The sequence below is a fragment of the Anser anser genome (genome assembly GCF_964211835.1).
Source record: "Anser anser genome assembly, chromosome: 4".
NCBI lineage: Eukaryota > Metazoa > Chordata > Aves > Anseriformes > Anatidae > Anser > Anser anser.
Genome location: NC_139724.1, coordinates 53877998 through 53894304, shown reverse-complemented (window position 1 = coordinate 53894304; position 16307 = coordinate 53877998). Strand labels below are relative to the sequence as shown.

Genomic DNA, 16307 nt, shown 5'->3' with positions numbered 1-16307 from the left:
ACTTTTTGGGTATATAACTCAGAAGGTAATTCAAATTCATTCATTTATGAATTCCTTCTTTTTTTTCTTTTTTTTTTTAACGCAGATTGATAAGCTTTCATAGTGTGATATAATAGTTATAATTTACAACTCTAGATTTAAAGTCTAAGTATTTTAGTTTACTTGAAGCAGTTTGTTTGGGATGGCTGTCTTTGAGATCTTCCAAGCCGGTAGTCATACTGAGTACTTTCCTTAACACAACATGCCCTGATAATAAATCACACAAACAAACCAAATTTAGAAAACAGCATTTTCTTCTTAGCTGTGAATTTTTTGCCCATTTTTGTATTTCATTGTAGATCTCAGTTGTGGGAGCAGCTGCCACAGGGATGCACTGAGAATGGAGAATATCCAGTTTCCCCACGAGGGAAATGGTGCGGCACTAAACGTGATTTGAGAGTCCCTTGAAATCTGTGTTTAGGATAGTCATGCTCCTAGCACTCCTAAAACAGTACCTAAAAATGTGAGTGCAAATAAAGGTCAAATTTGTCTTCATCACTTTTTTTTTCCCCCTCCTTCAGGTAGCACCAATATTGCCAGGAGGATGGGTGAGAAGGGGTGCGTGCCACAGATGCTGAATGCTGGTTGCACTGAGAACATTGCTGGCGTGATGTTTCATTCTCCTCTTTTTTTGTAGCTCTTTCCCCAACACATTCTCCATAGCCCAATAAACAGGGCAGAGTGTGGTAAATAACAGCCCTTTCCATCACAGCAGAAAGAACCAGGTTTTAGTTGTTTATTTGTTGGTTCGTCTCTTTCTTATGGTGTTTTCCCCTCTCCTGGTGGTTTTACCCATTGGACTCGGGATTTGCAAGTTGAATTCCCAGCAGCTTCTAGGAGTCCTTGGCTGCACTGCAATGTGCGTGGTTTTTTTAGTTGTTTTTTTTTTTTTTTTAACCCTGCTCTTGATGGGCTTTATTCATCAAAAATATGAGAAGTGGGTAACAGAAGAAGCAATGAAAATGGGGCGCAAACCCTCGCATGCCAAGCACTGTGATCTAAACAGCTGTGGAAAACAAGCTGAAAGGAAATCTTCACCTCTTCCTTGGCTATAGTATGGCTATTACCATAGGATATGGCATCAGATAGGCACCTCCTCTCCAAGATTGGGTGGATGCTGACATCTGGCTATGATTTCATCAGTATCAGAGCCAATGAATACCCTGAAAATGATGTGGGCTTTTTTTCCCCTTTGTTCTGTCTCCATTGCTGTAAACAAAGCCATCTCTGGGTGTATCTTGGGTCTGGCAAATTGGAGGGAATACACATCATCTGATTGCTCTCTCCCCCAAAGACTAGGATGTTTGCTGAGCCCCCATTTGTATAATGTTTTATTTATGCCTTCAGGGATAATGACCTGATGCAGCAAGGAGAAATCTCAGGACCTGCTTAGCTAGTGAGTCATAGGGTCTGCTGTGCGCTCGTGCTGCGTGCACCCCTCCCACCCCCCCGTGGTTTGCTTTCGCCTGTTGAGTTGAAAGCTGCTCTTGCTTATGTTCTTTCTTCCTCCATTTATATCATACAGTGCTGCAGGGATTTTAAGCTCATGTTAAAAATTTGCAGAAATAAGATACGTCATCCATTTCCTTCAACACCCAGGTTGCTCCCCGTACCCAGCATGAAATTTTCACTACCTGCCCAGGACGTGCAATGCCATTTTATATTTTTGTGTTTGCCTTTCATTATGCACAATATGGCCATTCCTTTGGGGGGACTTTGGTTACAACCATCGTAATACCCTGGGTCACCTAAGAAACTTACAGATGTGTTTGAAATTTGTTACAGGGCAAAGATTTTAAAAAAGCAAATCACCCAATGGTGAAGGACAGATTTAGGAAAACAACAAAGGATTTCTTAAGACCGAGTACTGCTGCTGGACTTCTGATTTTCTCAAAGAATTGCAAGCTTTTAGTTTTAAACAATGTGCTTTTTGATAGCTGAAGGACAAGTGTACTCACAACTTGGTCTGTGTAATGCTTTTCATCAGTTTTGTGCTTGTTTTTAGATTCCCCCTGCCAATTCTCATGGCATGGTTTTGTTTTGTTTTAATTATTATTTTTGGTTAAAATACTTCATTAATGTACACTGAATGTGCTTCTAATGATTGGAACTATCAGCAAAAGATGTTGTTGGATGCCAAAATTGCTAAGAGCAGCTTTGAAAAGATAAACGGAGCGTCTTCTTGATCTAGGCACCTGTAGCTTGTAAGTCTGGTTGGAAGCAGCAAGGTTTAAGCACCTTGATAGGAATTTGGCACTTCCAGCTACATCTTCAGGGTCTGGTACAGAACGTGTCCCGGCAGTCCTAGATACTGCTTGAGATTTCTTAGAGCCACCTTTGGGGTTTCTGGTATGTTTTGTGTAGGTGTAGCCTGCTCTCAACAGACCCACTTTCTTCATGGAGTTTTTAATTCTTTTTTTTTCTTTTTTTTTCCCTTTTGGAGAGAATGGAGCAGGGCTTGAGGAGACGCATCCCTTCCTTGTCGGTTGCCCAAACAGAAGCAGAAAAAGGCTAGGTTTTCTTTGCCAAGACAGTCTGTGTTGTCTTTTTGCTGAGCTCTTAGAGGTACTGCTGCCGCTGGCGCTCCAGGCAAACTTGGCCCTCTTCCCTGCTATTCCTGTAGCCCTGCCTTCAGAGGCGTACAACTTCACCTTCTGCCACTGTGTTATTCTTCTCATTTTAATCTAATCATCACTGTATTTATTCTCTGGGCCTATTTTTTTCTCCTAGGGGCTCACATGATCGCGCACACTGTAATAATTTTCCCCTTTGCCCTTTTCCTGTTTTCTGTCTGTCTGGGTGCTGGGAAGCGCTGCTCTGAGGAGGGAGAAGAGGCAGCTGCCGTACAACAGCTTGCTCCTTCTGTTCCCAGTTGCCTTTTTGCCATCCTTTTGCTGTCTTTGGGGTTGTATCTGGGGCCAAGATGAGGTTGTGGAGTGTGGTGGGGTTTTTGCAGTGCCTGCTCACCTGGCCGTCAGTGCTGCCGCTGTGGGGCCTGCTGCCCTGGGTCAGACCGGTGGCCGGGATCTTCTCCTTTCCCTCCTTGCTCCAAGGTCACCCAGCCTCTGTTCTGCCCCACCTTGCATTTAATGCTGGCTACATGAGGCAGGAATCCTGTTATGTGGCCTTAAACCCGTCCCCCGTAATGCTCCTGTGGGGTTTCTCTTCAGCTCTCGTGTGGTGAGGCCTTTACCCGCAGGTATCTAAAGGGACATGGCCTGGCTTTGAGAGCATCGCTGCCAACCCACTGACTTGAAATCTCACAGAAAACGGTGTTTTGTGAAAGTGTTGTTTTACTGCGTATGCAGGAAAGCATACTCTACATACAGTAAAATATACATAGAAGTTCTCAGCCCTTCTCCTAAAAGTTCTTCCCTGATGGACACGAATGTTTCATTCGGGCTGTGAATCGGTCGGGACCCAGTGCTTTTACAAAAATAAACGCTCACCATTAATTATTTACATAAAATGGAAAAATGAGGGAATTAGGAAGAAATGCTGAGAGTAAACACAAGGCTTTTAAGAGCCTGAATTCAAAATTGCTCCGAAAAGCGGTTTGGAAATAGATATTTTTAGAAATATTCAATTTATTCTGGAACAGAGAAAATTTCAGCATTCCAGAGATGAAAAATGCCACCTGGTTGTCTGCAGCTGTCCTGCCCAGCAGCGCGGTGCTGCCGGCAGCTCAGGAGACCGCAGACTTTGGGCTGTGACATGTACCCTGCGCAGACGTATAGCTGGGGTTTCTTTTGCTTGCCCTGCGTCTATCCGTGTATCTAATCCGGGCCGTGTTGTGGTACATCTGACGAAGGATCGTTCCACGGCGATAAGCCGCACTTCTGATCTGCAGCGTGGATCCAGCGAGAATACTTAGTGTGCTATTGTGACAGATGAAAGCAGTGGAAGTGGGCCAAATTCAGGCTGTTTTCCATTGCATCTGATCAGCAGATCCTATGGAGGGAATTTGCCTGCTGTGAATATTTGATTCTCGCTAGCTTGAACTATCCTGTGTGTTGGCAGTGCTACTGTGTGAATTTGTGGTGGCTTTCCAGGGTGTCTGTCCTACACAACTGCCAATTTCTGTTGTTTTTTATGGGATTTAGGATTTTGTGCTCCACTTCGTGTGCAAGGAAAATAACCCGAAGCTATACAATGAACATTTTTTTCAATCTATACATTATATACATTATCCATCTTTTAAAAAACAACCCCCAAATGTTATGAGTGAGTATTGTAATCTCCCTCCCTGCACCTTTATGGAGGTGCAGTCCCTCTGCCTCCGTTCCCCTATGCATTATCTGTGGTTGGTTATGCATTATGGTGAAAGGGTTTTGTAGAGGTGAGGTTGCACGTTGCACACCCATGCATGTTGCACGCTCCTGTAAGTTGCACCCCCCTGTGAGTTGCACACTGGTGTGTATGGCCAGGTGACGGTGCTGCAATGCAGCATGAGAACAGGAGCAAACTGAGGGTATGTTCAGGCTTTATGTTCCCTCCTTCCCAGGGCTGGGGCTGAGCTTCATGCTCCCTGCTGACCCGGGGAGCCAGTGCCCCGCACTCCTGATTGTCCATCCCTGCTCCTTCCCAGCCCTTCCTGCTGGTCCGTGGCTGTCTTTGCCCATGAAAGCTCGTTGTGTTGTGTCGGTTAATTTTTCTGTTCTGAAATTCAGGATAGCAAAACATTTTAATTGATAAATTTTGCATTTCCGACATTCGTGAGTAAGTTTCATTGCTTTTACAGTGCTGACCTAATAGCAACTGTCATGGCTCTGCTTAGGCAAGCACAAAGCATTTAGTTTTTGACTTGTCAGTGTATCCTGTGCTTTAGTCAGTGTGTCACTTTATCTGTCACTACACTGGAGCATTTGTCTTCTGCAAGCAACCTGTTTATAGCTTGGGTTATTTTACAGATAAAAGCTGCTTTTCTGTCCTAAAATCTTGTACAGCTTGCAAAAGAGATTCAGGCTGTAATCTTTAAACTCACTCTTCCTCTGGCTATACGAAGGACAAAACGAGAAGATGCTTGATTGAAATGAGTCACTGACTAGTGGTGTGAACCAAAACCACAAGAAGGCAGCAGGAGACAGTTGTGGGTCCCCCGGGCATGAAGGAGAAGATGTGCTGACCAAGCAACTGATCCTCCATCTGCTCCAGCTCCGTGATTGCAGCCAGTAACCGCTCAGAGAAAGGCATTATCATCTCCCTGCAAGTATTAAGAAAATCGTGTGTTACTGCCTTGTAGGAGGGACCGAATTCTGGTCCTGTGCCCATATGCGTATGGGACAGGGAGCGTTGTCTTTGAGCGCACTGTAAAAGATACTGCCCTGCTAACTGAGGCAGCCCAGCTGACTGGGCTGCGATCCTTGCCACTGCACTGTGACCCACTTGCGTGACCCATTTAACTTTGCCAAGTTGTACGGAGCTGGACATGCACGCTAGCTGTGTTTTCAGTCCCTTATTGAAGGTAAAGAGGGATATTTTAGACACATCACTGCTTCTGTGCAGCACCTCTTTTTTTTTTTTCCTTCTTTAGTTACTTAAACAGCAGCAAAGAAACACTACTTTTAGGCAACTACAAAAAATGAGTAGGTAGAGCTCACAGATACAGAAATGTATTTTCTCTCAAAAAATATAAACAAAATTTTTTGAGAACTGAAGAAACCAGGACTTGGCCAGTGACAGGTGTAATCCAGAGAGAAGGCTTTCCTAGGATTTGGGTGGTAATGGTAAGACTCCTTTCCCCTTTTCGTGATTTAGGAGTGCTGTTCTGCAGTGTCTTAATGGAAGTGACAAATACAAGTTTCAGCTGTACTGAAACAAACCAGGAAAAACTTAGTTTTGTAGTATCGTGAGGTACATTTTGGCTTGGGGATAGGCAGGCTAGACAGGTTTACCTGAGTATCTGCCACTTGAAAACAATCGTTGTTGTTTTATCCTTTTAAATAAATTGCCATTTTTTAGTACCATTGAGAAATAAAAACTCTGAGATTCTGAACAGAAGCAAAAACAACTGTCTGTGTTCAGTGATTGCGCCTTGTTGACATGCATGGTTATTTGTGCCAATACAAAGTACCAGCTTCCCAAGGGCGATGGTGTTAGCGACTGCTGGCAAATGTTATTTTTACAATGACCATCAAAATGGAAGCATGTACAAAAGCAGGCATAGGGTTGTGACACTGTGATTTTTTTTTTTGAGAAGTGGACATTTGTTCATCAGCAGAAGAACTGAGAGCCCAAAGTAAATTGCTGCCAAATGACTGATATTTTCATTCCTGCTTATCATAACTTGGATGTGAACTTTTGGCATAAGGATGGGTGCAATTAGTTATCCCCAGAGTTTCCCCTCCCTTGATTGTTTTCTAAACCTATTTGGTTACTGTGTCCTGTATGTCCTCTGTATTTTTGTTAGGAAGTGTTGTTGGGAACTTCTTTTTTAAAATGCTTTTGCATTTTTATTAGGTTTACACATCGCTCCACCCGCCATTTGGAAATGACCAGAACTGTCCGCCTTCAAAGGCTAAACACAAGAGTTATTCATGTTGCAGTTGGAAATACTGTGGAAAAATTGTCATGCAAACAGTAAGCCAGATGGAGAATTTTACAAGCATCTTTTCATGTCATGAATGATGCTGTCTCTCCAGGTTATGGGCTTTCTGCTCTCCCGACCGCTGTTCCTTTCCCTCTGGCTCCCTTCCAGGGCTGTTAAGCTTCAGCCAGAGGGAAGAAAGGGAGATTTGGACTCCTCTAAATTTCGAGGTCCGTATTTTTTTGCGGGGTGGCTGGTGACAGCAAGCTTTGTGCGCGAGGCTGCTGGCACGCAGGGAGCCCTCGCAATTAGCATGCTGATGGCTGCGCCCTGGCAGCGTAAAGGGGGCTGCGTCAGGAGCACACCAACAAAAGCCTGGCAGCGGACGTGGGGACAGCTCTGGGCTCCTGCTGCACGCTGCCACGCTGGGGTAGCCGGGAGGTGAGAGCTGCCCGCTCTCTTCAGGCCATTGCTTCCTAAGTTTTATACAGGTGGGAGTCTGTCCTTCAGGTGTCCGCCACACACTGTGGGGCTTCTCCTCTTAACTGCTCGTAGGGCAGGTCACCTCCTGCTGGAGGTCGAAGATGAGAGGCCCTAGAGGATATCAAGCTGTACGTTATATCTTCACTTGTTCACACACGTGTCATTGCAGCTGCTGAGTTAGCAGTGTATATATCTGGTAACTTGTTCGCTTGATCTTCAGCTCTTATCTACATAAGAAAGCTTCTCTGGTTCTGTAAAAGGGGTGGTGGTGTATGTGCGTATGTGTAAGTATAAAATACACATTAAACATCTGTGCACACATACAGATTAAATCCCTGCACGCAAACCCATGTGCCTTCAGCCCTGTTTGGTTTGAAAGAGGCTTGCATCAGTTTGGGCTTAATTTCAGTTACTGGTTAATGCAACAGTAAGTCACGCTGAAAAGTGTAAATCCTCCATGAATGGTATTACAAAGTTGGTGTTGCTTCTGCTTACAGACGGTGGTTACCTAAAGTGTAGTTTCAGGCTTCTTATTTGTGGAGAGAGCACCTACCTCTTTTCCCAAAGAGGTTTTTCTGGCAGGTTAAGGTCAGAGGGGCAAGAAGATGGTTGTGTGAAATAGGAGTAACTGGCTTGTGTTTGTATGGACATGCGGAATGTTTTCTGAACAAACCGTTTGCTTAAATGATGGCAGGACGTTCCATACCTGCCTTTCCCACTTATTTCAGAAATCCAGCCATTTCTTTTCTGCCTTGTAAAATGCTGAACTTTTGTTGGCTGCCTACAGCAGTAGGTGGGGAAATTATCAGGGCCTTTTCATTTAAAGAAGTTGCCAACATCTGGGTTTTGAAAGAGAAAATTCAATAAACTTGTTGCAGTTAGTTTATATATATATAGAGAGAGAGAGAGAGAGTTTTATTTCATATTTATCTGGTTTTCAAGCAAAGCACACTGTCTTACTAAATTAGGTGACTGGCAATGGCTTTGGTTCTTCATCTAGCTAACGATGCGACTCAGTGAGCTGTTGCTGAATTAGGGAGATGTTGGTTCAGTAAGATTACCTTTTCAAAGTAAGAAAAGTTAAAAGTAATATTTTTTTTTTTGTGCCTCGTTTCAGGATAATATCATCTTATTCTTAAGAGGCTGCAAAGAGTTGGGACTTAAAGAATCCCAGCTGTTTGATCCTGGTGACCTGCAGGACACATCGAACAGAGTGACTGTCAAGTAAGTACAACCGCAGTTTGTGATGAGCATGTTATACTCTCAGATGCATGTGATTAGATGGTAAATATTTGAGGATGAGCAAAAAAGGTATAAAACTGTCATTTGTATAAAGCAAATAGGAAGCAGAGATTTTTGAAACTTTCAGTGCTGGGAATAATACATTGTTCTCTTCAACAGTCTTTCTCCAAGCATTATTTTTCCCAGAGAGATCAACCACAACTCTTTTAAAATACTGATTTGTTTCAAACAATGAGACTGTGTGAGACTTAACAGGGTTTGTGAGTTTGAATTGATAGCATTTTTAGTCTATCCAATTTATGAACAACGTAGGCTGTGGAAAAAAAAAACAACACTGCTCTGCTATCACATATTAAACTGTTTTGATGATGCATTATAAGACATTTCTAGGTCTCAGACTCCACAAGGTGCAGACAATGAGCATGGTCTGTTTATTTTCTATCAAGAACAATAGGTTACGACACAGCATTTGGGCTGAGGACTTTTGTCCAAACTGCATGAACCGGAAATGCCACAGTTTAGATTTTTTTTTTTTAACTAAAGCCACTCACCTGCTGCCACACAGATTATCACACACATATCAAGGGATTCTTCTTGCTAATAAATAATTCACTCTTTTTTTTTTTTCTCTGAAAGGATTTTAAAAATTTTCCAGCTCCAAAATTAATAGCTTCTTACCATGGTTTGTACACGTCCCTTATTGTGAGGTGCTCAGACTCTAGCACTTGTATTTTCAGCATTTTACACTACAAAATGATGTGAAGTATGGATATGAAATTGGCAGAGAAAGAATTACTGACTAGCCTAAGGTTGCAGAGAGCAGGCTTCAATCGAAGTCTGTGCAGTCATAGATTGAGGTCTTAAACAAGAAATATGCCTTTCAGGGAAGATGTTGCCATCGTGTAGGAACAGGAACAGTCAAACTCTTTTTTTTTTACTCATTTATACAACTGCCAGTCAAGTTCCTCGCTCCCCAAAAGCAAGAGCACCCACGGTGTTTCATAAAATTAACAAAGACTTTTAATGCTTTTTGTCATGAAGTTTTCATGAATTCTTCGGGTCTGTCATGTTACACTAAAAAGTTATTGCTCTACAGACAAGCAAATACTGCTGAGTTGATTGAATGAACTTGCTTCATTTGGCCAGAAAGGTTTGGCCAAAAAAAATCACTAACGAAATCCTGGTGAGACATATCCATTTTAGAAAAGTATATGGAAACAATTTACTGAATTTCAGCGGCATTCTAGGTTGTTTTTTTTTTTTTTCCCTTCTGGCATTGAAAGCTGGGCAAGTTTTCCTGGTGTTCAGCACTGTCTGGGAAAATTCAAAGGTTCTGAAAAATCAAATTGGCCACTTTCCTTGCTTTGAGGAATAGTCTCCCACTTTTTGCTCTTTTCCAAGTTTCTGGCTCTGAGTCTGAGGCACTTTCTTGCATGTACATACCGGTAGAGTACACAGCACCAGAGGGGACCATGTAATGAGCCTGCAGTGAAGTTTTCCCACCCTAGTTCTAAATCTGGTAATATTGCCACGGAAGAGGTTCCTTGTCACGTCCTGTAAAATCACGGCAACGAGTGGCTGGAGAGAGCCGCAAAACAACCCCTAATCTCCATATACAACCAGAGATAAATGGTCGTTATAAGAAGCTTGATCTTTTAGAGGTGAGGAGAGCAGAGCAGCTCGGAGGAAGCAGCTTGGAGGCTGGGGCTCGCGTGCAGCTCCAAGGAGAGCTGTCCAGCATGTAAGCAACTTCCACCAGGAGTAATAAACTGCAGAGCTGCCTTGGCCCTCGGCTGCGTACGGTGCTCGATAGATGTGAAGTGTCTCACTGGCATGGATTTTTTTCTCCCATCAGCTCTTCAGAGAAAGCAGCTGTGGAAACGAGCCAAATGTTTTTCTAGTACTGTCCAAGCTCATGCTGAGTAACCGAGAGAGGTGTACAAGCCAAGTCCATGACTTTTGTAGAGAAATATGTTCAAGACTGTCTTCTGCTAGCTAGATCTCTAAGTATGAAGGTGATTTTTTCCTCTTTGAAGACTTTTTTTTTTTAACACAGTAAAAAAAAGGTAGTTGTTCAGTGGTAAAGGACAAATACGACATTATTGCACATGATTAACATAATGACAGTTTTTAACCTTTTTTTCATATAGGTGCTAATTGAAGTAGGTATTAGATCTATTTTTTTTGGATCATTCAGCTTATAAAGGCTATGAGCTAATGCTGTAAGGAATTTCTTCTTGACTTGTTAAACAAGACCTTTTTCCACTGCTATTTTATTAAGAAAAAAATGGCACTTTTTTTTTTTTAGCATGTAGGTAATGATGGATAAAATTTTGGCTTAAAAAAGATACCAAAAGTTCTTCATTTTTGTGTTGGCCTATATTTAAGTTTTTGTTATTCTCACAGATTTAAGTACATTTATTTTTGTTTTTGTCAGGTAACCTTTAACGTTGACTTAATGCTATAGTAGAAAGCAATTCTGTTATACAGTAATCAGGAGACAATCTGTACTAAATCTGAAATACTCATTTATTTTTAGCACCTAAATGTGATACACATTTCCTTCATTCTTTTTTCTAATGGTTTCTCTGCTGAATTTTGAAATGTTGTTTATGTCTGTGCAAACGTTCTGCTTTGTTGTTTCTAACAAACTTACACCCTTTTTGATAAATATTAGTGAAAAAATATATTGAGAAGGATGCCTATGTTGAGTCTGAGCGCTCGAGTATACATTCAGACAGTAGAATATGCTTTCCTCAGCAGGTTCTGTTGTAACTGACAGGATCTTTATTGCTTCACCTATCTGCTTTGTTCTTTGTGGTGCTTGTTTCCACAGAAACACCTGCTATATTTCATTAATGCTTGGTGTTGATTTCCTTGGAGTCATACGCATGTTCGGTTGCTTTCAGAATCTGTATGGGTTGCATGATTTATCACGGAGCAGAACCTGACTATTGGATTACTGCAGAGTGGATTTTAGCAGTGAGGTCTTTGGTCTTCTTTTTTTGAACAAATCAGCACCTCTGTTTAAAGGAAATATTCTTGGCTCTGTCCTACTTTACTGTGGGACCATTACAAACTCATTTTCTTTTGTACTTCCAGAATTATAATTTAATGATTGAAGTAATGGTGACAAAATACTCCCACGTTATGAATAAATGAATGTGTGAACTACATCTTCTTAGCTTTCATGTGTTTCCAGCCAGCAGAAGCATTCTGCAGACTTTTGTTAGGGAAAACGTGATCTGCTGCATACACGCTCTTGAAAAGTGTGTCTGCTTTCTGATTTTTTTTCCTCTTTCTTTTTTGTGTGTGTGTGTGTGCAACCAGGAACATTGACTATAGTAGGAAGCTGAAAAATGTAAGTACATGACCTGGAGTATTTTTTTTTTTTTTGTCTGGTTTATCCTGTATTTGGCCTGAGCTAGAACTTTGTCAGTAAAAAACCTGTAGAGTTGAGTATCGCTGAGAAGTCCTGAATACATATCTAACTGGGTTGTACTGGGAACTTAGGTAGAGCGGCTATGGCAAAGCAGCCTTACTGGAGAAATAAAATGGAGAATATTTGTCTTCACTTAGATAAAGAAATAAGCAAACTGATCTCTGTGCTGTCCGCTGTGGGACGGCTTTCAGTGGGAATGGCCTGACTCACCCATGAAACTACTACTCCTTTGAAACCTTTCATGGATATATAGCCATAAAGTGAATTTGCACAAAGGATTTAAAATGAAGCAAATTACCATTCCATCTGCATACGAATTTTCTATCAGATTTGCTAGCTTTCTTGTTTTTCTTCCAAATAAATGTTTTCCCAGAAAGGCTAATTCCATTTAACTTTAATTTCTTGCTGATTTGAACTAATGGCAATGGTAATGGATTCTGTAATTGTTAAGTGGAAAATAAAATGGCTAAACTTTGCTGGACTCAGAGTTAGGTATTCTTCTAAAGCCTAGCGAGCCCTTGCTCCTTAGTCAGCTGTAAACTGCTATAAATTCAATTTTATATTTGGCTTACATCCCTATAAACTGCTAGGAAATGCCAAGACCTTTTCCTAATAACTTTGCAAGCCAGTAATCATGACTGCAGGTTAAAAAAAAAAAAAAAGAAGGAAAAAAAAGGAAGAGAAAAGAAAAACTATTTCGTTCAGTCTTTCCCAGCATCATTAAAGTAATATCTTCTGCATCTGACACGCAACGTTGTAGGGGAAGAGTTCAGCTTTCAGCATTTTAGCACCCTTCTGGGCGCTGGCTATGTGTATTTGTATAGACGTATTGTTGCAAAGGTAAGGTTTCAAAAGTGTTCTCCGCAGTGTGTTTGCAGGCAATGTATACTTTCCAGGTGCACAATACTGCAATCTCGGCTTGCAGCCAATTGGAATTGCTTGCAAATGTGACATTATTTGGGGAAAAAAAAAAAAAGACATGGATAAAGAAAGGCAGAAGATAGAAAGTGACCAAATGCTAGCAGAAGTAAATAAAAATACCACAACCTTCTTCAAAGAACTGAATGGCTAAATGAATTGGACAGCTTCCTCGTTGCTACGAGTGCTAGATTCACAAGTGTTTCCACTTAACTCGAGAACATGTACTGTAAGGGATTTTTACATAAATTTGTTGTTCTGTGTTGAGTAGTGATGGGTGAAGGAAAATTGTTCAGATACTTATTTTTTTCAAGACAAAAAAATGACTATTGACAAAACCACCTTGTTTTCCTCAGCATGGTAGCATCAATTTGGATATAATTTTAAAAATGAGGAAAAAAATTTTGAACTGTATTAAAAACTTTATTAAATTATTTTAATGGCATGTGTATCATTTATATTACACGCCACGGTTGTGTTTTTAAACAGACAATCTGCATGCCACACGCAGTATTTTCTGGCAGGGCCTCAGCTGGAGTGCCGTGTGTGACTTTGGATATCACACTGGTAGGAAGGACAGAGATGGTAGAGAAAGTTGGTTGAGAAAAGATTATCAGGAGTCTAGTATATGTGACTGAGGAGGAAGTACTGAAGGACTTTGGGTGCACGTTTTAGGGAAAGGCCTGGCAGAGATGCCTGTCCCCACCACCCCCATGGGTTTTCTTGTAGCCCTATTTCTTTAATTCGTTTTATAGTATACACTACATGGGCCTGTCCCATCAGTACATAAAATAATGTACTTCTGTTTATTTAACTTTATAAGATGATTAATGGCAGCTATTAAAGGCAATTATCATTTATTATTGTTTGCACATCTTTTCCACATCAAAATATTTCCTGCTTGTTCTGCAGTTAAATACTTTGCTATGTCACGGAATGGGCAGAAGTAATGAGCACTACATGAGAAAATGCCCTAAGTTCTGAGGTGGTGCTTCGATATTTTTAACCGGTGCAAAGCACAGAATTGAACTTCATTTGGTGATCAGTTTCCAGTCCAAATTGCTGCTGCACAGGTACCTTTAAAGGTATTGCAGCCAGATAAGTGGAGACACATGGATCTAGAGAAGGACTGTTTGCTTGCCTTGTGTGACCTCAATATCGGTGCTTTTGGAGGTGTTGGATGTGACCATCCTGAGCATCTTAATTTCTCCTTCCCTAAAACAACTGCAGACCCAGCTAGGTCAGATCAGATTTCTTTGCTACCTAAAGGAGTGAGAGGGTATATAAACATTTGCAAGTGCAATTCCTGGCTTTTCTTCTGTGCTACTTTTGAATTGACTTTGGAATTATGGATAGACATCGTCAGAACTTGAATGCAACCACTAACTCTTTCCAGTTGAGTGTAATGGAAACAATCTGATGCTCGTGGCTTTTGATTAATCTTGGGCTGAGCATTTTTTTAAGCTAACAGATCGCTGGGAATAAAGCGATCCTGCAAAGTTCCTGTATCAATTGATAAACTATATTAAGGTGATTAAAAATGGAACTACCTTTTCTTTCCTTGAAATAGGCAGAAACACATTTCAGACATTGTATTTATTCCATTAGTCAGCACTGTTTTAATTAATGACCACTAGTACTCTTTAGTTGTGTTTTTTTTGTTGTTATTTTATTTACAAATAGGTATACTTACAAGTGTCTTCTGGTCTATTTCAAATTTCTTGCCTAGTGTTTCTATTCAGATTTAATTCTGGTGTTTGCTTTCCAGGCAGACATGACAGTTCCATTTTTTATAAAAGTAATACCAGGAATGTAATGTGTTAAGTTACATGATTAAATTTTCATAGTTGCCTGATGTATTTATGCTTAGCCATTGACAGACACTGCACTTTCAATGGAGGTTTATAACAAAGTCTTGTGCTGCTGTGTGGTTTAGAATAAACGAGGAATGCTTAAGGGAAGTAAATTAAGCTAAGTAACTGTGAGGATGGCTTCAAATAATTCTTATTAACTTCTGCAGGTATTAGTCACCATTTATTGGCTAGGGAAAGCGGCAAACAGCTGCACGTCATATAGCGGATCAACCCTGAACCTGAAGGAGTTTGAAGGTTTGCTGGCACAAATGAGAAAGGTATTGTTTTGTTACGTTTTGGGACTGGGAATTTAGTTGAAACTGTTACTCCCATGAATAACCTGTTCAGTGCTAAATATGAGAGATGGTGGGCGGGAGTACAAATTACTTAGCAAACCCCTGCCTCCTTTGAAAATGTGTCTGACTCTACCACGCCATAAACATGACTTTTTTTGGCAGCTAGGTTGGTGGTGATATTAATGATGCAGCACTTGATGTGAAGCAGGGCTTTAGAATTGTCACGTGTCTCTATCGTCTTCATTTCCTTAGTTTTTGGTTTGAATTATTTTCATTTATGACACAGAGTTTCAAGCTAGAGGAGCTAAGAGTCGAAAGTAAGCTGGCAGGACTTATGGGAGCAGATTTCTTTAAACCATTCATTCTTATGGGCAGCTCCTTTTTTTTTTTTTTTTTTTTTTTGAGTTGCAACATGAAGCATGAAACCAAAGTATCTAAATAAAGCTGAAGGGTAGAAGGAAGAGATGATATTTCACAAAGGGCACGGCGGTTTCTGAAGAGCCCAACTCTGTTGGAAAGGAAAAGTTGCCATTGCTGTAGAGTGGTTTGGGGATTTGTGGTTGAGTGCTGGAGCATGGTTGCAGCCCGGGACACTTAACCTCAGTAGTGGTTAGTGTTGGTATCCGAACATGCATTACTGGGGGTGACAGCAGCAAGGAGCGGGCACGTAAGAAGATGGAAGCACCCAGTATAGTGTGTATATTGGACATACAGCTCATGAAATGACATGAGATATGGTCTGCAGCTCCCAAACAGCTTCATGCCTGCCACTCCTTCCCCATCTCAGGTACCTGCCGAGTCGCCACGGGCGGTAGGTTTGGGGACAAAACCTCTTTGCACATTACTCTCCTCAAGCTGTGTGTTGCTACGTCTGTACCAGCTGCAGCTCTTCAGTCGGGGGTCTCAGAGGGCCAGCAATGAGCTGCCACTAGACAGGAAGAAATATTTGGCTGACTGATAGCAGTTCCTACATCCTAGTGTGACAAGAGAACCCTAATTAGATTGATAAAATCACTGTTCGTGAGCCCAGTTTCGGTGGAAAAAACAAACGGAAATGGGGAGAGAAGGGAACTTCCCGCTTCTCTGTAGAGATTTTTGTTCTTCATTTGACAAGGCCTGCACTAATCACTCAGGACTTTGCCACGTGAGTGATATGACTAAGACTAAGCAATAAAGAAATTAAGTTAATATTTGAGTTGTTTCCAAACAGAAAATGCAAGAGGAGCAGTCCCCCCTCCAAAGTCTGTAATCTGAAAGGTGAAACAAAGGTGGACAGCGAAGCTAAGGCAGAAAAATAGCCAAAGTGCAGGTTTTTATACTGTTAGTGCGACACGGCATCATAGTTTTTTTAATGTATAATCTCACAGCATCAGGCTCCTTTTTCTCCAGGTCATATCTACGCACCTAACTAACCATTAGAGTCTTTTGGAGGTCTCCTTGAGCCCTTTTGTGGGACGAAGGCTGGCCCCAGAAGGCAGGGTTCTCTGCGGAGCTGACAGCGGAGCGCC

The 16307-nt window shown here is 41.4% G+C and overlaps 1 protein-coding gene across 1 annotated transcript in view; it reads left to right on the top strand.

Annotated features, from left to right (window-relative positions):
• Nucleotides 1-16307, top strand: part of LIMCH1 (LIM and calponin homology domains 1) — a 176944-nt gene that overhangs the window by 97815 nt on the left and 62822 nt on the right. Inside the window, exons 4-6 of the mRNA XM_083833235.1 lie at nucleotides 8166-8272; nucleotides 11621-11651; nucleotides 14671-14781. Of these exons, the coding sequence (XP_083689361.1) occupies nucleotides 8166-8272; nucleotides 11621-11651; nucleotides 14671-14781 (249 nt within the window). The remainder of the gene's footprint in view (nucleotides 1-8165; nucleotides 8273-11620; nucleotides 11652-14670; nucleotides 14782-16307) is intronic.